This window comes from Numenius arquata, chromosome 8, assembly GCF_964106895.1.
Source record: "Numenius arquata chromosome 8, bNumArq3.hap1.1, whole genome shotgun sequence".
Taxonomy (NCBI): domain Eukaryota; kingdom Metazoa; phylum Chordata; class Aves; order Charadriiformes; family Scolopacidae; genus Numenius; species Numenius arquata.
The window spans coordinates 52,499,739-52,521,692 of NC_133583.1; the positions used below are offsets into that span (position 1 = coordinate 52,499,739).

General features: G+C 49.6%; 1 protein-coding gene across 2 annotated transcripts; it reads left to right on the top strand.

Moving 5' to 3' along the window:
- The first annotated feature begins 691 nt into the window (after window positions 1-691).
- Window positions 692-12,684, top strand: LOC141466973 (cytochrome P450 4B1-like). 2 transcript variants are annotated; one of them, XM_074151213.1, is made up of 12 exons: window positions 692-871; window positions 4,844-4,988; window positions 5,649-5,693; window positions 6,228-6,355; window positions 7,902-8,026; window positions 8,128-8,279; window positions 8,858-8,964; window positions 9,458-9,648; window positions 10,209-10,342; window positions 11,109-11,173; window positions 11,704-11,786; window positions 12,516-12,684. In XM_074151213.1, the coding sequence occupies exons 1-12, from the start codon at window positions 692-694 to the stop codon at window positions 12,682-12,684; spliced, it is 1,524 nt and encodes a 507-aa protein (XP_074007314.1). The 2 variants fall into 2 exon arrangements, with proteins under 2 accessions (XP_074007314.1, XP_074007315.1); XM_074151214.1 differs by having other exon boundaries at window positions 4,856-4,988.
- The last annotated feature ends 9,270 nt before the right edge of the window (window positions 12,685-21,954 follow it).

Sequence of the window (21,954 nt, forward strand, 5' to 3'; positions counted from 1 at the left end):
GGCGGGTGAGACGGACCGTGAAGGAGGTGGCTAAAAGTGGCCGACTGGAGGGGCACGGCACCGCCGGTGCCTCCCTCCGCGATTACCCCCCCTCCGTCCCCTCGCCTGTCAGGCTCGGCGGGGGCCCTTGCTCCCAGAAATAACGATAGCGGGGAAGCCAAAGCCGCCGCCTCCCGGCTGGTGCAGCATCGCAATACCAGCCCGGTGCAGGGTTCACCGCCCTCGCTGCGGAAGAGGTTTTTCCCCGGTGGCAGCGCCCAGGCCAGCAGCTGGGGCTGGGAGGGATGTGAACACACCCCGAGCCGTGCCGGGGCAGCTCGGGATGGGCACCGGCAGGGAGGGGGACGGGGGGAGGGCAGGGACTAGGCGGATGCTCGGCATCCTGCCCTCCCTCCCCTGGGCCGGCACCTCTTTTCCTCCCCCCTCAGCCCACCTCCCCAGCGGCGCCGGTGGGCTCCGGCGAGGCGCGGAGCCGGCAGCAGCTTTCATCCCGTTTTTACAGGCGAGCGGTGCCTTCTCCCAGCCCCCGCGGGATGCTCTCCCTCCCCAACAAGCCCCGTCGTGATTTGGCAGCCGCTCGGACTCTGAACCTGCCTCTCCGCCCTGCATTGGCTGAAGGAGACCGGTGCCGGGCGGTGACACCGGCCTCCCCCTGAGCCCGGCGGCCGGTGGCTGCCATCGCCGGAGGGGGATGAAGCTCTCCTGGCTGGGGGTGGATGTCTCCCGGGTGCTGCACTTGGCCGCCGTCTTCTGCCTGACCTGCGTGCTGCTGAAGGCCATCCAGCTGTACCACCGCCGGCGGGAGCTGCTGAGGGCGCTGGCCGACTTCCCCGGCCACCCGACGCACTGGCTCTTCGGGCACGTCCACGAGGTAGGGCGAGAACCGGGGATGCTCTGCCGGGGGCGGGGAAGGAGGGACCCCGGGGAGCGGTTTCCCCGAGCAGCGCGGGGGAACGATGCTGGTGCGACCCGGGAGGGAATGATGCCGGTAGGACCTGTCCCTGCGGTCCAGGAGAATTGCTTCTCCTAGTCCCCGGGGGTAAGGGAAAGGTGGGCATCCTTTTTCTCAGCCTCTCAACCTGCTTCCTCTGCTCGTGATGCCGAGGGAACGGCACACGCTGGCTGCTGCAAAATGCCCGGTGGGAAAAGGCGGCAGCTGGCTCACAAGTAAAGAAAGAGATAATATAACGTGGCGTGGGCAAGGTTGTTCCTGGGTGTAACCCGGCATTGGTGCTGGAGGCAGCAGAGCCACCCTGCAGATTCCACTGTCACCTCTCTGCTCCTGTGAAAGTCAGGGCATGGCCGCTGCAGCTGTGCCTGAGGAGATGCACACTGATCCCAGCATCCAGAAGAACCTTCTCTCCCTTGCCAGCTTGCACCATCTTCACGGCCAGGTGAGCCAGACGTGGCGTTAATCATTTTGAGTCACATTTCAGCCACAAAACACATCCCAGGTATGGCATCTGGCACAGGGGCTACATATCTTTTTAAGTTTGCATTAAAGCCATGACTAACTAAGCCCTCATATATAAGCAAGACTTGTTCTGGGCGCCCATGGGATGGCTGACTGTTCCCTGAGGTATGCGCTTGCCCACACTAGTCAGCGTGGCTGCCTTGGCAAACAGATTTCCACAATTCCTCAGCAGCTTCGGGAGAAGTAACTGAGCGGCCTGATGCAAAAGGCTTTTCCATACATGCTGCTTAAAATTGCCCTGACCTCTCAGGGACCCTGCTGATGCCCTGCCCTGGCCAACCCTGTGGCACATTAAGTAACTGGCACCTTGAAAAGTAGCTGGGAAGTCTGGAGGGGGCCTCCTGGAGCTCGTCTCTGCACCACGGCAGCCCCAGTTTTCCTGCACTGGATGGGACAGTCAGTCTTTTGGCAACGTAAGCATGAAGATGGGCCAGTTCAGGGCTTTGTTGCACTGCCAGTTAGACTTTAAAACTGCAATTAAATAAAGTATGTTAGCCTGTTTGTCAGTAGTGACTATTTATCCTGGAATGGGATATAACTGTGCGGATCACTCGCTCCCGTCGCGGCTAGGTTGTTCACAGCTCGACTTTTGCTTTGGACAGTGTTTTTTGAGGAATTCCTGTTTTGCAAATTTGCTGATTAAATGCTGCTGAATTCCTCAGAGCCAAACAGTTCTTTGTGCCGGCGAGGAAACTGGCAATGCTCTGAGAACATACTGAATACAAAGTTTACAGGCACCTCGGAGGAGGGCCTGAGAGCTGCATTCAGGGAGGGCACTGACGTTTCCTGTTCTGTTGATTTAAAATGATCAATTGCCAGTTTTGATTCAGGTCAAATATATATTGAGGTCTCAAATGTGTTTGTCGTGCCTTGGGTGGGTCTCCTGGGAATACATCACTTTGTTCTAGAGCATTCTTAGGTGTTAGTCTCTGCTTATGCAAACCACTCGGTAGAAATGATATTAAAATATCAGGAGCGGTTGTGTAGAGCTGTTCAGTCTCACTGCAGCAGCACAATTTTGTTAAAACCCAGAGTGCCAGCCCCGAGCTGGCCAAGCCGACTTCCCAAGGTCAGGGTCAGTGGGAAGCAGAGGAAGGCAGGGAGCTGCTCCTCCAGCCCACGGGGCCCGCAGGTCCCTCAGTAGCCCTTTGCTCCCATTTGCCCTGCATGGATGGTGGGTGGAGAGGAGCCAGCACGGTTCTGACTGACCACAACACGGCTTTGTGCTCAAATTTCAGCTCCCGCGTTTCCTGTTTCATTTGCTATCCGTGTGTAGTCATTAAAAGTGCCTTTAAGCGCCTCTTCCCAGATGCTTTTAGTGTTGGATCAATTTCAAAACTTGCATTTCAGCTATTGCCTTTCTTCCTGCAACCCAAGTGGTGTTTATACTTTTCTTTTCAAGCCCCCAAGGGAGGAAGAAGTACAAGTGATGGTCTTTCATGGTAGCTGGAGCCGTGGTTAAGAAGCAGGACCTTTCCGTTCCTGTTCCTCTGCAGCCCACAGGACTTTACACCCTGTGGCCCAGGAGTGCTCAGCACAGCAGGTAGAGGTTACTCACCTTGAGGGTAACCTCTTCTCTCAAACAAACCCATCCCACCCTCTACCAGCGCAGGGATAGTTCTTGATAGCACAAACCAAGGCCAGTGCTCAAAAACAGAGTTGGATGCAAACGCTTTTAGCATTAGGACTTCTGCCAGCGAGGCTTATTCAGCATCTCCCAATTACTTCGTGATGGGAGGAAGCATAAGCAGACGTATCAAAGGGACTTTCATGTGTTCAAGTGTCACTCAGCTAAAGGCACCGTGCCAAGCCCCGCTTCTGCTGGCGTTGCTGGTGCTGGGGAGGGCTGCCTCCTTTTCCCCCAAAACTTGATCCCCCAACCAGAGAAACCGATGGTTCTCTTTAGCAAGTCCAAAATCTTGAACTTGAGCAAGAGAAGTTGAATGGTAGCTTTCTACGTAAATGATAGCTAGGTGTAGTGGATAACTGGATGTCATTCTGCTGAATGCGAGAGACACATGGGACATGCTGCAGGGACCCTCTCGGCTTGCAAGGAAAGCGGATGGAGTCCGGCCGTGTCCCCACACAGCCTGTGCAGTCCTCTGGCAGATGCCCCGGGGCTCCTGAGCATCCTCTCCGAGACAGGGCCTGACAAGGGTGGTTATTTGAGTATAAGCCATCTCCTGGGTTGAGAAACATTAACCAAACTAAGAGCTGAGCTGAGATAACTCAGCACCAAAGCCATTGAAGAAATACGCACTTGACTTAATCAATAGGGTGACTTTGGGGCTGATTTCTGCAGCAGTATGCAGATGTAATTAAACTTCAAGTTTCAAGTCAAAGCAGCAGCAGCAGCTATGTCAGCCCTAGCTGACCAAAATCCTTCCCCCTGCATATTATGCCATGTCATTTCTGTTCAAAGAAATGAGAATTCCTACACAGCTTTGTCTCTGTGATCTTTTTTTCTCTGCCTGTGACTTTGGATCTTTCCCCTGATCTTTCTGATGATTGATTTTTGGCTATTGCCTGTTTAATATACAACAACACTGGCTATAAAAGCAATAAAATGATGACTGCTTTCAAAGAGTAAACCCGCCAGTATCACTGATATGAATGCTGGTGCTCACATTACTCCCCAGCGCGCAGCTTCCAAGGGCCAGAGATAAACCTTTCTGGGAGCACCAGCTCTTCATTACCTATTAAATTCAATTTCTGAAAGTCAATTAAATCTGAATTGTTATTAACCAGCATCTGTCGGTGATGTCAGAGAGTACATTCTGTCAGTGACTGTGGTCTCATTCTGTTGAGTTTTACCTGGACATTGGCCTTTCCACCTAAATGGCTGGAAGAAGCTGTGGCCCAGGTTTCCCGGTCAGGAGGCATCGTTGCACCAGGGCAGACAGAGCAGTGATGCTGTTGGCCGCTGTAAAAGTGCTGCTGTATTTTCTCACGGCTGCAGGGTGCTAATTGCTTAGCTATGTGTGAGTGAGAACGTATTTGCATGTCACAAAATGCAGATGCTGTCTGGGGCAAATCTGAGTCTTCTTTTGGGTGGCCATGGAAAAAAGAGCAGGTAACATACATGGACTGATAGGCACCACCACTGTCTCTAAGGGGTCAGTGGTTAGGAAGTGTCCATGGTCCGGGTCAATTGATAAGGAAGAATTATTTTATATGAGGTTTAAAAGTAACAAACATCTCTGCTTTTCATGCTCTGCAAACCCAGAGGGACAACACCTTGTTTGCGATCACCTGGTTTTGTGATACAGAAAGATCTTGAGCTTTTTAAGAAAGTGGTTTGGGATATTATTTGTTATTTTTTCTCTGAATCTAAGTATTGTTTTTCTTTCTACTTCCCCACAACTACAGTTTCTCAAGGAGGAGGAGTCACTGGAAAAGGTGGAGATCTGGGCACAGAAGTACCCATACGCTCACCCTGTCTGGTTTGGGAGTTTCTCGGCATTCCTGATTGTCACCGATCCCGACTATGCCAAGGCTCTGTTGGCCAGAGGAGGTGAGGAGATGATGCCTCCAGCTATGGAGCAACAACCACAGCCTGCAGATTTCCCATGCCAGCCTAAAAATGCACAGCAAGGCAGGGTTTCACAGAGAGGTTGTCTTACAGAAATCATCTAAAGGCACGGAGAGATGTCCCTCCTTCGTGCCGTGCCCTCAATGCTTCAGACACAGGGCTGCAGGGATGACCGGGACTCCCCCCAAACCTGGAAAATCAAAATTCCTCAAGTGCTCATTGAAAAGTTATCTTCTTGGTGCCTGGCCTCAGCGAGGAGAAGAAAGCTGGAAGCTTTTTTTCCCGGCTCAGACTCCTGGCTCCTAGTGTGGTGCCAATGTCTTTGGTGCATCCAGAGAGAAAGGTGCTAAACAGTGCTGCCTGAGAGGGTTAATCATTTATCACACAGCACAGACTTTGGACTACCAATATTCTTGTTTATTCCAGTCTGGGCATCTGCTTTTGTACGTGCTTCTTGCAGCTGGGCCAAACGGTGTAGTTTTGTTGTGAAATACTGATTAATTCTGCAGGGATGCCACCAATTCTGCTTCATACCCAACCAAAAGCGAGAGCCCAGAGGGAGCTTTCAGGTGCAAACCGGTGGGTTGATGCTACTGAAACATTGACCATTTTACTTTCTCTTTCCTGATGATTTTTTTACAGATCCCAAGGATAACATCAGCTATAAACACCTTGTCCCATGGATCGGTATGTATTCCCAGGGCTTTGCCTACCAGGAATGATTCTGAAGTTAGTCAAGAACATGCTATAAATAAACAGCATTGGCCTTCTTCCAGTTACAACTAAAGGTTTCCCAAAATTACTACGTTGAATTGAAAAAGGTACTAAATAATGCTATTTTTTGAGATTCAAGGAAAGAAAGTTCAGACATAGTCGTACGTACAAATGAGAACCACTTACATGTCCATAGTTAGCAAAGTGTGGTGATGGGAGAAGCTCAGATTCAGTAGAGGACCGCTGAAAAAGGCATCTGTTGGTCTGAAATTCTGAGCTCCAGCAGTGACGGTGTTTCTTTTTGGAGGCAGTGGTGGGTGGTTTCAGTTGAGCAGGGCTCTGCTCGGCCTGGGGAACCCTGGAGCTGACGGCAGCATTTGGAAACGCTCTCTCATAGCAGCTCAGACAGATTTAATGGTGTTCCTTGAAGGCAGAGGCTGTGTCCTCAGGCAGGTGAAACCAGCCTGCTTGTGCCCAGCAAAACATGCCTTGCCTGTGTTTCCCCAGGGAACGGGTTGCTGATCTTACATGGGCCGAAATGGCACCAACATCGAAAACTCCTGACTCCGGGGTTTCATTACGACGTCTTGAAACCGTATGTGGCCCTGATGGCAGAGTCTACTAACGTGATGCTGGTAGGACTCATATCTGATGCTTCTCTCTCCGCCCTGTTAGTAGGTAAATGCTGGAGCAGGGTTTTCTTACAGTGCCCATACTTACAACTTGGTAATTGTAAGGACAGGCTATGTGCTGGTGGTCAAGCTTTCTGAGTCACCACAAATCCCTGCCCGTGAGTTGGAAGGAATGAGCAGGTCGAGCCTCCCTGCAGGGACTGTGTCTCTGGTACCGCTGTGGGCTCTGTGGCCAAGATTTGAGGGTTAATGTTATTGCCATCCCCAAACTGTGCATAATCTCAATCCCAGCTGCAACTTCTTATAAGGTTTTTTTGTTTTGTTTTGTAAATGAAGAATTGAAGTAAATAAAGTTTCGTAATAAATCCTGAAAATATAAAGGTTGGAACAGAGCTATACTGTGACCTAAGGTTAAAGAGTACCTTCTGCTATCAACATACCCATAACTGGATTGCAATCCCTGCCTTGTCTAATACACAGTGAAACTGCACTCTTCTTCCATCCATTGGTGCTGGGCACAATGGAAACCAGTGTGAATTACAGGTGAAGGGCACCAGGCTTTGCGCACGTGGACCAGCAGGAGTCTGGCTGCCAGATCTATTCCTTTTCCTTTGTCTCCCTCCTTCCCGCCTCCCCAGCAGCTCCTGGCTGTCCTCTCTCCCACAAGCCCAGGGAGCAGCCAGGAGCCGGGGGGCTAGAGACCCAGGAGAGCTTTTGTAATGCCCACAAGTGCCTGGCAGTTTATAATTCCTTGCAGATAAAGCAAAGTGCCTATTGTGGGAGCCCGTGCCACCAGGTGGCAATCGTTGTATGTGTTAAGGACATAAGTCTGTCCATAACAGTCCTGTTCCCCAGCCCGGTTTCATGCTGTGGGAGTTCAGATATGACTGTGCTCCTCCAACTCCCCCCTTTCTCAGCTTTAGAGTCCTCTGGTTCCTTACAGCCACGAATGGACAGAGGATTCAACATCATTTCGTGTCTGCCACGCAAGAAGAGACACTGTTTATGCTTTCTGTAGGGATCCCCTATGGGAAGAGTCGAGCAAGAGCTCCTATATTATATGCTGGGAAAACACTGTGGGAGAGAGATTGTGAGATGGAAGCCTGCATCTTAGACACCAAAGTCACTGAAGTCATATGTGCTTGTGAGAAAAGACAGAAAACACAGCCTCAGTGAAGCCCAATGCCAACATATGAGTGTCTTGTGCAGAAAACACACTGCACCCTAAGAGAGGCTTTGGTAACACACCACATTACCCAGCGATGTGCCCATCCTGGGGTTCACCAGGGTCCCCTTGTCCCAGAATAGGGTGTACCAGGGCTCACTGCTGCCAGGATTCGAGAGTAGCAGCTGCCTGAGACAAATTTTGCATTAATCATCCCACTCTTGGCTTCTGTTCTCCGGGATTTTGATGGCAACTAAGAGATCCTCTTCTTTTTTTGATTTCTCTGGGTTGTATCCCTAGCTGAGCACTCATTAACCCAAAGGTGATCGCAGATCATGCAGAACTGTCCCTTGCCTTCTCATTTCTATCTCCTTTGCACCCTAGGATAAATGGGAACAGCTGATCACAGACGGGAAACCGGTGGAGCTCTTTGAGCATGTCAGCTTGATGACTCTCGATAGCATCATGAAATGTGCCTTCAGTTGTCACAGCAACTGCCAGACCAACAGGTTGGTGCTGGCTGCCCCAAACCCTGGCAGAAAGTTTGCAGCTCAGAAGAGACACGGGCAAATTCGTTGTCACGATGCTTCCAATTTTGCACTCCCCCCAGGAAAAACACCTACATCCAGGCCGTCTACGACCTATGCCACCTGGTGAACCAGCGCCTCCGCATCTTCCCCTACCACAACGACATCATTTACTGGCTCAGCCCCCATGGATATCGGTTCAGGAAGTTCTGCCAGCTCGCTCACGACCACACAGGTATTCTCTGCCTTCATCCTCTATCAAAGCTTTCGAGCAGGGGAGGGTGATGGCTGACCATAGGCAGTCAAGTCACCTCCTTGCCCATGCAGTGACCCTGCCTGGAGGTTTGGAGCCAGGATCCAAGCAGAGCATCAGCTTGCGGCAGTGGTCTCATCTAGGCATGAAGCAAGGGGCTCCTGGGTTATTAAACTGGACTAACAGGAATTCCCCTGTGAGAACACTCCTGTTCCTGACCAGAGACTGGTGAGACATGGGATGGGTGCTGCAGGCAACACTGATGCAAGGAATGATAATCCTATCCAAGCCAGGAGTGATTTTAATGCAGGAGGAGAGGGTAAAATAGGCTGAGGAGTCTGTGGTGGACAAAGAAGTTTGCAGAAAAGGATGGCAATGTGCACGACGTTTGCTGTCATGCTGCTGAAAAAGCCAGACTGCCTGGGATGCTGGAGTCCACCTGTCGAATGCATCGTGGACTGAGTGGTGGTCACCCCCTTGGTTGAGCTTTGCATTGGCAGGACAATTTTGCAGCTCAGCATTTCCTGCCCCCGATGAACCTATAACTCTTTCTTCCCCAGACAAGGTGATCCATGAGCGGAAAGAGTCCCTTAAAGATGAACAGGAGTTTGAAAAGATGCAGAAGAAGAGGCATTTGGACTTCTTGGACATTCTGCTGTGTGCCAAAGTGAGTGGTGAGGAGTGGGTGTGTGGCGGGGCAGCAGGGTCCAAAAGCCATTCAGTCTTTGCAGGGGTGCCACAAACCACCAGAGACCCTCAGGACTGCGCAAGCCATTAAAATAAATTAGCCCCGTCTGAGTCCGACCCAGTTGCGGAGGGGCCAAGGTGATCCAATTTTCCATCATGGAAACATTGGTAGCGTCTGTTGGGGAATACAACACGCAGACAGATTTCATAGTCCTGGTGGTTTAATATCAGGGGGATAAAGTGATTTATAAGTGGAGGAAAAAGGGCCCTGAATTCAGTCTAAACAGAGATTGATTTGGTTTATACGTATCCCAGGGGCATCACCACACCCCTTTGCAATAGCTGAAAGAATATAATGTCCCCTCTTGGGATATTACATTTCATATATATGGATCTGCACCACTATAAAATATACATATATATATATATAAAAATATATATATGGGCCACTGAAAGTGTCTCTGGGCTGTTAGGATGAGAATGGAGCTGGACTGTCCGATGAGGACCTACGTGCCGAGGTGGACACGTTCATGTTTGAGGGCCACGATACGACAGCCAGTGGGATCTCCTGGCTGTTGTACTGCCTGGCGTCACACCCCGACCACCAGGCACGGTGCCGGGAGGAGATCCAGGGGATCCTGGGGGACCGAGAGACGCTTCAGTGGTAAGGTTGCACATTTCCTCAGCTGGTAACTTTCTTTTCCCATCGCCGGTATTTCTAAGTGAGCAATATCTTCAAGACCTTAAAGCTGGGGTGCTAAAGGACTGATTTGTAGGGTTGCTGCATGCACAGGGACTTCATAGGATGGAGCAGATACTGCATCCTTCAGCTAAATCTGCCTCCCTGCCTTTCAGGGCTCCTGTTGCCAGGGCAGACATGAGAGAAAAACATCCCAGACCAGTAGGACATGTTGGATGCCGTGCCGAGACCTTGGCCACCAACATTGCCCTTTGCTTTCTCCTGTTTTCTCGCCACAGGACGTTGTAGTCATGGCTTTTCACCTTTTGCTGTCACTTTGCACTTGAGTTTAAGGTTGTTCAGAGGTATTTTGGGGTCTCCAGCTTGCAGCAGCCTATGATTAGACATTGTGGGTCCCTCCATACACCCCATCTGTTGCAAGGGGGTTTGCCCAGGGGGCTGGTGGCCATGGGGCAAGGGACCTCCCGGCAGCAGGGCAGTGGGGGGAGCGTGGGCTCAGCCTGTCTCTGCCTCTGTCCCGGCAGGGAGGACCTGGGCAAGATGACTTACAGCACCATGTGCATCAAAGAGAGCCTTCGCCTTTACCCACCAGTGCCTGGCGTCTCCCGGCAGCTCAACAAACCCATCACCTTCCCTGATGGACGCACCTTGCCTGAAGGTCTGTAAATCCCATTCCCACATCACGAAACCATGCTCTTGGACATCAACCACATCCTCGCTGCCTGCCACAGAGCAAAGGTGACAGCCCTGCCTCTGTGACCTGCTCCTCACCAGCACAGACATTCAGACAGGACTGTGCAGGTGTTGGCATCCTCTTGATAGGCTGACGTCTGGGCTGTACAGCAGCATCCCCATGACATCCTTCCTGCCACCATCACTATAGGTCATCTGTGCCTGTGCCAAAAGCCCTTTCTCTTCCTGACCAAGCTCACGGTTCACCCATTTTGGCAAACTGCAGGAGCAAGGGGACAGGGTCTGGTCCCATCCCAACCTGTAGAATGGGAACTGCCCCATGCTGCTGCATTCGTTCTCTGATTTGGCACACAAGTGGGCAGTGTCAGGTTGGGGACCACATGCCTATGGTGCCGTTGCCTTCCTCTTTCCCACCTTTTGCCTGCTTACAACTAAACATAGTTGACATAGTGCTTAGTGACATGGTTTAGTGGTGTTTTTTTATCAGAGTTAGATTGATGGTTGGACTAGATAATCTTGAAGGTCCCTTCCAACCTAGACAATTCTATGATTCTATGATTCTAAACAAATGGAAAATGTTTAGTTTTCTCTGAAGCCAATGACAAAACCCTCATAGGTTTCCAGTTGACAGAGAAGACCATGATGATTTCCATCATGTGTGAACAGGCTGCAACTTCCCATTTAGTTTCTTTGTCACTGAGTCCTTTTTCTCCTCCTCCATTGCTTTACAGGCAGCGTTGCTGCGATAAGCATTTATTTCATTCACAGAAACCCTGCGGTATGGAAAGACCCTTCGGTAAGTTTCCATTTGCCCTTCTAATAATTTTTCCCCTTTATGTGCCTCTTTGAATGCCCTCTTCACCTGTTAGTGGGAGAGCAGAGTGCCCCCTTGCTGCTGAGCACCTTTGGCCATGGGAATCATGCTGAGATGTGACCACCTTGTGTTACTCTTGGCCAGCTGTGGCACATGGTGGTCAGACAGCAGTGTTAGGGCTGGGTGCTCCCCAAATAGTAAGACAAAGTGCTCGGAAGAGCTTGTTGTATTAACAGGCGAAAAGATTATTTTTTACTTAGTCTACAGGTGGAGAATTGAATCCCAGCTCCCTAATTTTCATTCTATCTATGTTTGGTTTATCTTGGCAAAAGTATTGCCAGACTCAGTGGAAAGCAAAGGAGTCTGGTGTATGAGTTTCAGTCCATCTCAAAATGAATTCTCTCTCCAATGGGGTTATTCAGAAATTATGGGGTGTCACATGTCTGAAGATAGTGGTCAATACTCTCTTCCTTAAATCATCACTTTTCTTGCTGTGAACTCTTCATTTGCAGGTGTTTGACCCTTTGCGGTTTTCCCCGGAGAACGTCTCTGGCAGACACTCTCACGCCTTTCTGCCTTTTTCTGCTGGATCGAGGTAAAGTGAAGGAGTAGTAGGGAGAGAAAACACGCATCCCTGGAAATTGCTCACCCCGAGAAACATGTGCTGCTGTTATAGTTACTATCAGAGAAGCACTCAAAAAGTGCTTTCAGAGACCACCGTCTGAAGTCCTGGCCCTGCAGCATTAAGTAGTTCATGAGCATATACCAAGCACGTGTGCCGCAGAGGGGTTCTGCTTCCAGCAGGCAAAATGGGAAGGAAGCATCTCTGGGCCCTTCTTGGGGATGGGGAATGGGGTCCCAAAGCTACTGAGCATCCTGCTGGCATCACACGGGAAGCCTGCAGCATTCTGGGCTCACCTGCTCTCCTCTCCTTGATGCTGAGACCCCATCCCACCCCTGGGTCCTTTGATTTCCCATTCTCCCCTGCTCCCAATCCTTCCCTTCCCACCCCACTGAGGCAAACACGTTGCAGACCCTCCTGCTTGGAGACCCATCACCTCAGCTCTGCTGGCCTCTCCATTGGCTTCCCCATCTCCCCTCCTTCTCCATGCTCACACATCCAGGAGTTCCCGATGCTCCCCCGAATTTCCCCCGCTCAGCCCATGCCCCTGCTTTTGCCACCCAAAACACCACCTGGGACCCACAGAGCTGCAGAGGGGAAGGGTTGTGCGCTGGTTGTGTGGAGAGGGCTGGGATCTGGCCATAGGGTTTTGCTGTGCCCAGCACTGAGATGGGGTGGCTGAGCTGCTCTGTTTTGCCCCAGGAACTGCATTGGGCAGCAGTTTGCCATGAATGAGATGAAGGTGGCGCTGGCCCTGACCCTGCTCCGCTTCGAGCTCTCGCCCGACCCCGCCAAGCCTCCCTGCAAAATACCTCGCATCATCCTTCGCTCCAAGAATGGGATTCACCTGTATCTAAAGAAAATCCGCTGATGGTCAAAAAATCCTGCCTTTGCCGGAGGGAGGGACCAAGCAGATGATGGGACAATGTTTCTCTGGGGCAAAAGGTGCAGGGCAGGATTTGGGGATGAGGATTCCTGATTTCGGTGGTGCTTCCGCCAGCTGAAAGCCCTTTTTGGCCTGGGCCCAGGTAGCCTGGATGGCATTGCACAGACCCATTGCCATCTGCTCCATGAGTGCCCATCTCGGAGCAGCCGGGCTTGGCCATGCCTCTTCTCCGGCTGTCCCTTTGCCCTGCCATAAGGGCTGTCCTGGCCTGGGAACATCTGCAGGTCCCACCAGCTTCCTCCTTACCAAATCCTGCCTTCACACTCATGTCCTGGCCGAATCCATGGCCGTTCCCAGCCCTGTTCCGTCGTCAGCACCTTCCTCAGTGCCTAGAGGTCAGCCCTCCTCTCCTGCAGCGGGGACAGCACGTGGCAGACCTCTGTCTCTCTTCTTGCACTCAATGTGTCTCTGTTTCATTGAAAGCACTGATTCTAGTTCAGGCTCTCACATTCTGCCTAAACTGCAAAAAATATTCTGTAATTTTTGTGTTAATAAACCAATAATTTTTCCTGTAACAGCAGCTGCATCGTTTTTTATTGCTGATGGTTGCCTGCTTTGTCACAAATATCATGTAAAACCCCTTTAGGAATGGGAGATGGAGAGGAAACCCATGAGCAGCAAGAGACATGACCCACCCTGGGGGTGTCCAGCTGGGCCTGTGCCCCCAGGTCTCCAGCCAGCACAGCACCTCACAGAATCACAGAATCTTCTTGGTTGGAAGGGACCTTTGAGATCATCGAGTCCAACCAACAGAAAAACAAACAAAAACCCCAACCCCCCCCCCCAAAACCCCCACAACAGCAAACACCAAAACCAAACCAAAACAAACACCCACAACCACACCCCACCCACAAACAGACACAAACCAACAATCTCGGGCACTAGAGCATGCCCTGACGTGCTATGTCTACACGTTTCTTAAATACCTCCAGGGATGGCGACTCCAACACCTCCCTGGGCAGGCTGTTCCAGTGCCTGACCACTCTCTCAGTAAAGTAATTCTTCCTAATATCTAACCTAAACCTCCCCTGCCGCAACTTCAGACCATTTCCTCTGGTCCTGCCAGGAGAGCATCTGCCAGACCAAGCAGTCTACGCATCCTCAGCACCGGGAGCCATTGGCAGTGCTGGAAGCATCCCCCAGCCTCGTCCCTTCTTCGCGCACCTTCAAGAGTCCCTCCTGCTTATTGAGAGCACTATGTCTGCCAGGAAAGGGTTTGCAGGGTCACCTACTAGTTTTTAGCCAAAAGGCTTGAAAATCTCTGAGATCGAATTGATAACTTTAAAAAGAATAATTAATAATAATTAATAAATTAATAATGATAGTTAAACAACAATTTAAAAAATAAAGCTTACAACAGCTTCTCATGGGAGAGCATGAATGGAGTTTGGGAAATTTGGGAGCTCAGAGGCCATCCTGAGCTGTCGGGTTTACCCTACATCCCTTAGCTGCTCCGGGTGGGTAAGCAGGGATTTCAGATTACGGCACATTATTCTATATGCTATACTATCTGGAAAAAAAGCACATGAAAACACAAGCATCAGGCCAGACTTCAGTCTAACCCAGCTATTATTTTCTGGGCTCAAAACCAAAATAGATTCAAAATGCCATTTCCATTTTCAAACTTCAAGTTCCTCCGAAAACCAAGATTTTTCAGAGGTAGAGCCTCCCAGGAACAGAAATCTTTTCTGAAGAAAAAATCAGTAACTTGTTGAACCCCATATTATAATCTGAATGATGATACTACTCCCTTCCTTTGCAATGAATTCCACCAAAAGAACAAATCTGAACTTATAATGAGAAAGATATATTTTGAAAATATGTTTATGCTTATGCGTAAAGGCAGTCCTTGTCAAATGGCAGCTCAATCAGCACACAATTTTAGCCGCTGCTCTCATTTATATACATAAGGATCAGGACTCTAGAAAGTAAAATGAAAACAAGATTTCTCAGTACATGTGCTTTTCCATGTGCTTTTCCCTCTCTATTTCCTGCCCTTTGGCAATGTTGGCTTTCCACCTATGCTGGGAAAACCGAATCCCAGTTCAACCTATTTTTGCTTCCGAGTTAATCCAATTTATTTTGGTGTAAGCCAGCTCCTCTCAAAGAAGCAGGAGCATTGGCACAACAGGAGGGCAGCCGCTTTGCAGGGGATGCTCACTGCGGCCGCAGGCTCCAGCTGCCTGTCCCCGCTCCGGATGCGAGGTGCAGCTCTCGAGTTGCAATCAGAGATATCCCCGCAGCAGAGAGGGACAGAGTATGCTTATTAAAGTGTAAAATGTTATAAAACTGTGAGACACCGCAAGCACTTTGGAGGGCGGTATTGGGATTCAAAAATTATCTTGATAAATTGAAAAAATGCTGCAGTGAATGGGATGCAGGTGCGTAAGCGCCAGCACGAAGCACAAGGGCAAGCACAGCCGTGGCACAAAATCCGAGAGGGGAAATGACGGACAGGCAGCAATCTCTCCAACAGGTATTTTGTAGATATAGAGGCTCACAAAAGTAATGCGAATCAATAATATCCTGCTGTTGTAATCAAAGCAAACCTCATACTTGGATAGATAAATACAGATATTTCTCAAAAATTTTTCATTTGCATCTCCTTTCACTAGGTGAAATGAGACAGTGTCCTTCAACCCTGTTTGGAGATTTAAGTATAAAGGAAACTACATTTACTTCCAAAATGTACCTTGCCTACATATTCTAAACTGTAAAATGAGAAAATTTTTAATCAAAATAGCTGGTTACCAGAAGAAAATGACATGCATCTCTATATTAGATCCAATTTCCTTTTAAGACAAGGTTTGAAAAAAATACCATCTAAGAAGGAGTGGATGGACCTTGGCATGCAAATGTGAAAGATTAAAGCAAGCACATCTGATGAGCAAGAGCACAAGACTGAAATCATGGTGCAGCTACTGAAAGGGAGTAGGTAAAAGGGGCTCAAACTAGGGGAACTTGGCATAACGGCTCTCAGGTAAATAAATGGCAGCTGCTCAATTGCATTTACGTAGATACAGATTACATAGCATAAAGCATTCCCTAAAGTTGCTTAAATCCTGACATAAATTGCCTGGGAAATCTGCATTTTCAGAGGTTTTAAGAGCAGGTCACCACTTTTGCTGCATAATCCAAAAGCCTAAAGAAGAACAATGAATGTGGTGTAAGGCTACAGCAGTGTAATTCTGGTCTGGGTTTTGGGAGCAGACTGAATCGGGGATAGAGGAAAGGCTGCCCTGCTGCTTTCCCAACTGGATCATTCAATATGTGCATGGTCCTGGCCCTGGGACCGAACAACCAGCCTGCTCCTGCCCTCACCCTGCTCAGGCACTGGCCCCCTCATGACTTTTAGGATTCAGTAAAAATCTGCCTCTCCATCTCTGAAGAGGAAATGGAAAGACACTCTGCAGCATCCTCATCCTCCTCTCTGCATTGTGCCTGTGGATCCTTCCTCCTGCAGTCACATACCCAAACCAAGCATCAGATCTGTGCACAAAGCTCTCCTTGGTGCCAGCACCCTCCGAGGCCAAGAGCTAGAGTCACACTCTTCTAAATAACTCCGTGCATGGCAGCCCAGCTCCCGCTGTCCCCAAGCCACGTGGGCCAGCGCTGCACGCCAGGCCAAGCAGCCCGCGTCCTGCATCATGCATCCCGCATCCCATATCTCATATCCTGCATCCACATCCCGCATCCTGCATCCACATCCCGCATCCTGCACCATCCCACATCCTGCATCCTGCATCCCACATCTTCCCTGGCTGCTCTGCTTTTGAACTGGCGAGCTGGGCTGAGGCTGCAACAGGGCTTCTGGGGCAACTGTGTCCCAGGGACAGAGTAAACCAGATCTTTCCAGAATGTAATTTCTGAGAGCTCCTGCCACCAGCTACCTTTCCCCTCCTGGATGTATCACTCAGAGCAATAAAGACAGTCAAGGACTGGACGCAGAGAGGTTGCCTCATTCTTTGATCCTTCCCTACTTTCTGCTGAAAGGGTAATTGCAACGATGATGAGCTGACCTTGGACTGCCTGATTCAGACCTTCAGATAACTAATTCAACAAGAGTTCGTGAGAGGGACTATGCAGGGTGCAACTGGATACATCTTTGTTTCGGTTTAAAAGATGTTGGATTTTTCTCATTGCTACAGCTTGGCCTTTCAATAACGGCAGAGCAAAGACTCCATCTACTCACGCAGTTATTCCTTTCCCCACAGAGATTGTCATAAGAGCTGTAGAGCCACATCCCGTCACGCAGAGGGTACCCGTCCATCGCAGTCTGCTGGTGGTACTTCCTTGCATGCTGCCAAGCACGATGGGAACAGCAGAACCAGCGGTGAGAGCAGCTCACTCTGCCAAGGGATGCGGTCCCCCACGCCACTCTCCGGGCAAACCCATTATCAGATGGTACCGGCAATTTCCATCTAAACCCCTCTGGGATTTTACACTGGAAGCAGCTTGTAAATTAAATAAGTGTTGCAACACATTTGTAAGGCAGCTGTATTAAATGCTTCCAGATATAAATCCATCCTCAAGACATGTGTGGTCAGATGGGATCCAGTCAGCTCACATTACTCTGGAACGCTTGCTGGGCTCTTGCCGTGATTTCCTCATATATCGTGTTTGGAAGCTTGAAGCATTATTATTTTTTTTGGCATTACAGCTCCATTTCATCTGTCAGCACTAAGCACTGCAGGAACACACAGGGACAGATGGGCCTGGACTCTTCTTCCTATCCGAATAGACACAAGCACAATTGCGGAAAGCAGCTGCTGCAAGGTCACGCTCTGGGGCAAAGTACCCATTTGCCATCAAAATTTCACCTGCTCGGTAAACCAGTTCTTCTGCAATGAATGCAAACAGTATGAGTTAAATCAGTGAGGAAGATCCTCTCCTTCTTCTGTTTAGGTGTCTAAATTAAGTGGAGAAATTCTCAGGACCCTGGAAGCAACTTCCACAGCCTGATGTGTCCATGGCTGTGGTGTGGGATTAGAATCCTTCAGTGTAACATTTGGGTTTTTTTACATTTGTGGCCAGAGCGGTCATGACGTACACTGCCATGATGTGGACATCCACAGCATCAAGCCAAATGTGCAAAGGCTCTTTGCAAATATCTGACAACCTTCCAAGTGCCCTTTAACACCCAACTGTAGTTTTGCCAGCCTCAGATGTCCAGAAGGTCAAGCCAAGACCCTGTTCATTCTGCCAGCCTCCCCAGACCACTCTTGTAACTGCTTCGTCATGCTGAGATCTTATTTCGGAGGTTCCTTACTTCAGTCAGGATGCCTGGGAGCAACAGGGCTGTAGGTTGTCCTGGTGCTAAGCAGAATGTTTCTGGCCTTCTCCCAATTCCTTATGATGACCAGACCAGTGTTGTCCCCTTTCACTTTTCTCCATTTGAGGCTCTGTGGCTACTTCACTTTCTCTTTTGAACTTCCATATTTCTTCCACTGCAAAAACCCCTGAGTTATTATCCCCAGGCTGTGCTAGAGTGTCAAGTGTTCGTGCCCTCTCTCACCATGAAATCTCTGAAATACGGGAGAAAGGTGTTTGTCTCCCCTCCACCAGTGAAACAGAAAATGCAGAGGCCGAAGGCTGGTTTAGGCACCCAGTTTTGCTATTACCCAAGCTCAGATTCTTGTTCCAAACCCCCACTGATGTAGGTTTAGCCGCTCTGTCCCCTATGTCCCCTCCCTGTCAGCTCAACTCTTGACATCTCACTTAACCTTCAAGACAACCCATATCCCCTTGGCTCCATGCTCAACAGTTGTTACTGGTTATTAAATAACTACCAGGGAGCCAGATGGGTAAAAATCCACCCTGCTCAGTAATCCACGGTGAAACCCATTGTCCAGGGACTTTGGACACAGAAAATTTCTGTGTTGTTATAAAAGTTTCATCTGACACCACTCCAGCCTGGTCCCTCCACCTGTGGGTCTTGGGGGATTTTTGAGTTATTTTGTAGGTGATTACTGACAGATGCCGGCTGGATCCAGATCAGATGGTCTGGTAATTGGGCAGGTGGCACAGGACACCCCAAAACAGCTCCATTGGTGCCGACCAAAGGCTCAGCCCCCAGCTCTCGCTGTGTTCCGTACATGGACCTTGTAAAGCACCCAACTACATGACATTTCTGGATTTATGAGTGTGCTGCAGGTCTTGACATGAGGGACCCACAGCAGCAATCCCACCTTCCAATGTCCTCAGCCCTACGGAGCTCCCCTTCTTCCACCTCCCACCCTCAGTCATGGGCAAGGCCAGACAAGAAGCTAATTGTTTTTCAACCGTTTCCTAGAGGGCGTCTCTGAAAGAGCCTAAGGGCCATTTTAGAGCTTGTTGAGAGGGAAAAAAAAGCCTGGAAGAGGGCCAGCTTTACAGCAGAGTCCATGATGCATTGGAGATGGTGAATGGGGTCTCTTGTAGCGTACACCACTTGAACATAACTTCAAGGTTAATCCCAAGCATCATGGCAGACCCATCCAAACTCTCTCTGTGACGTCATCTGATAAAGAGAGAAAGTGTATGGTAACATTTCTCTCCTCATACCCTTCGCCCCCCAAGTCTACTTAGGTCACATTTTGAAGGCACTTTGCAGAGCCTTAGATCTGCCTCAGCCCAAAAGTCTCTCATTGTGCTGCTTGTTCATCCTTCTCCTCCTCATGCAGGCAAGAAGCATCAGCAGGAGCTTCCCAACCAACTGCAATGCATACACTTCACAGCCATCTGGCCAACCAGCCAACTGGCCAGCCAGCCAACCAGCCTCCACTGCCTCCTCTCCTGATGGGAAGCCCATTAATCATGGTGCTGCAGGACAGGTGGAGGATCATAGGAAGAGCTGGCGTTACTAGATGTTTCTCCTACAACTTCCATGGCCATGAGGTCCCTGGAGTCAGGTGCTCCCACTCAGGAGCATGAAGTTGTCACGGCAGATCAGGTCCCTCTTGATCTGGCTACAGCCAAAGCCTTCAGTAAGAAATGCCAAACCTGACAGACTGCAGCCTTCTGCCTCCAAAAGAACAACCTTTAACTCTCGTCTGAACTTTTGCACAGATCCAGCTAGCCTGGCATAACAAGCTACACTTGGTCTTACGAAGATGGCCAAGTGTGTGAAAAGCTAATGCTGTTCAGTGCCTGCCAGGGATGTTCTCCAAGGCAACACAAAGAGAGTGAGTGTGTTCTTAAAACTTTAAAAATGTTGATGGACGTGGCTCTAATGACTTACCAGGCTCTGGCCCAAAGGATGCAGCCTACCAGCAATGGTGATGGGGAGAAAGCAGGTTGAGAAATGCCAGGAAGAGGATATAACTCTTCTTTCCTCTTCTTCCCAGTCTGAAGAATTAGAGGCACCATCTTAAAATAGGTTACAAGGGTCCAGTTCAGGGGACAGTCATGCTGGGGAGCTGAAGAAATATGCTAGGACAGGGCTCTTGCAGCCAAAGCACCTGAGTCTGAGGAGATACAAGAGATTTTCAGCTGTTGTTGTTGGCTCTTTGCAATACATCTTCCTGCCATGCTGACAAAGACCCAGTGCCATGTGGACAGCTGTGGTATTGACTGGGTCACTGTATTTCAGCTGAGGAACTTAGGCAGTCATTATTTCTAGGGAAATGCTGAAGAGATTTAGTGTTATAGACAATGTTGGCAGATTAGGAAAAGGGTATTTGTAGCCCAGGAACAGACTAAGAGTAGGTCATAGAATTGATATCTTTCAAGAGAAAGGTGTATTTCTAGAGCAGTCTTCTACTAACAGCATGAAGAAGTAATGAACAGTCCCTTTCTTCAGACCAAACTTTAGCAGGCATCTGGTCACGCGTGGTAGGAGCTGGCTGTTACCCAGCTGACATGCCCTGTGCCTGCTGCACCCTGGGTACCCACAATGGCAGGTGTCTCAATGTCAGCCTTCTCGTCCCATCTTCTGTGGAAATGTCCAAGCTGCCAACCTCGGGATGCAAACCCAGAAGTGAAGGAGGAGCTCTGGAAACATTGTCTCTGCTGGAGCTGGAGGCCACTGTTAGAAACTGCCACTTCCAACACAACCTGCCCGAGCATTTGCAAAATATCATCACCTGAGAACCAGGTGATGATGCAAATGACAGAGACCACATACCACACCATCTAACATCAGCAGAGGAATCAATGGTCACCCAGAAAATCCACAGCTGAATTCCAAGAGGAGACAGAAGCAGTGGGCTGCACTAACATCCCTCCAAGGGACATGAAGGTGGAGCCACCTGAACCCACCAGGTCCCTGTGTGAACCATTCGGCTGCAAAGCTGAGCCTTTGTATGGCACTCAGCACCCTCTAGCTGCATCGCAGGGGCAACAAATCCTCTCCCTTGCAAGGACCCACAGGTGATGTTGCACTGCTTGCGTTGGACAGAGGGTCAGCCCGAGTCTTCCTTCTCCCTGCACTAGGTTACCCACCCATGAAGAGACAAAAAAAGCCATGCTGAATTAGGTTGCACATTTCAGCAACGGATCCAAAGCAAAACTGTCCCAAATGCCCTCAGATATGGGGGGCTTTGCTGTGAGCTCCCAAGAAGGGTTGAGAGCTCGGAGAGGTTGCATGCGAAGACTTCAAATGAAAAGGGAGTTGCTTTAACAACAGTTTTTCTTGAGGAGTGGCGTGCACCACACCTAAAGAGTTTCTGTTGATTTTTCTCTCAAAGAGTGCAGGATGAGCCCAGCTTTCACAGCTGGGCACCTTCCCACGCTGCACCCACACCGGCACACGCCGTGACCTTCAGCCTCTTTGCAACGAGCAACACACCACAATGGATGAGCAGTACATCTATAATCCCCCGCATCGGTTCGTGGCAGCCAGACACTTTAAATCCCCCCGAGACTGAAATACAAATGGTGCCATCCGTACCTAGGGCTTTGTCTTCGCAATCATTGATTAATGAATAGGCCACAAGCCAGCTAAGGGAAAAGTTACTCACTTCACTAACTTTCAGGCATTTTTGTGGAGTCAGGTGATTCCCAGGCAGTGGGTCTTGTAAGATTTTTTCATATATCCTTTCAGTCTAAAAAGTTTAAATATTTTCCTTTAAATATTTTCATTTCATATGCGGATTCACTTCAACCAGCGATCTCCATGTCTCTGTCACTATAAAAAGGATAGATCTGCACAATGAATAGCGGACAAACAGTAGTTTTTTCCGTACTAGCAGAAAACATTGTTTTCCAATGGCCATG

Excerpts from the sequence above, each read along its gene's own strand:
- LOC141466973 (XM_074151213.1), top strand. The coding sequence starts at position 692 with ATGAAGCTCTCCTGGCTGGGGGTGGATGTCTCCCGGGTGCTGCACTTG. Across the intron at positions 872-4,843 it reads TCTTCGGGCACGTCCACGAG|TTTCTCAAGGAGGAGGAGTC; the intron begins GTAGGGCGAGAA and ends CCACAACTACAG. Across the intron at positions 6,356-7,901 it reads AGTCTACTAACGTGATGCTG|GATAAATGGGAACAGCTGAT; the intron begins GTAGGACTCATA and ends TTTGCACCCTAG.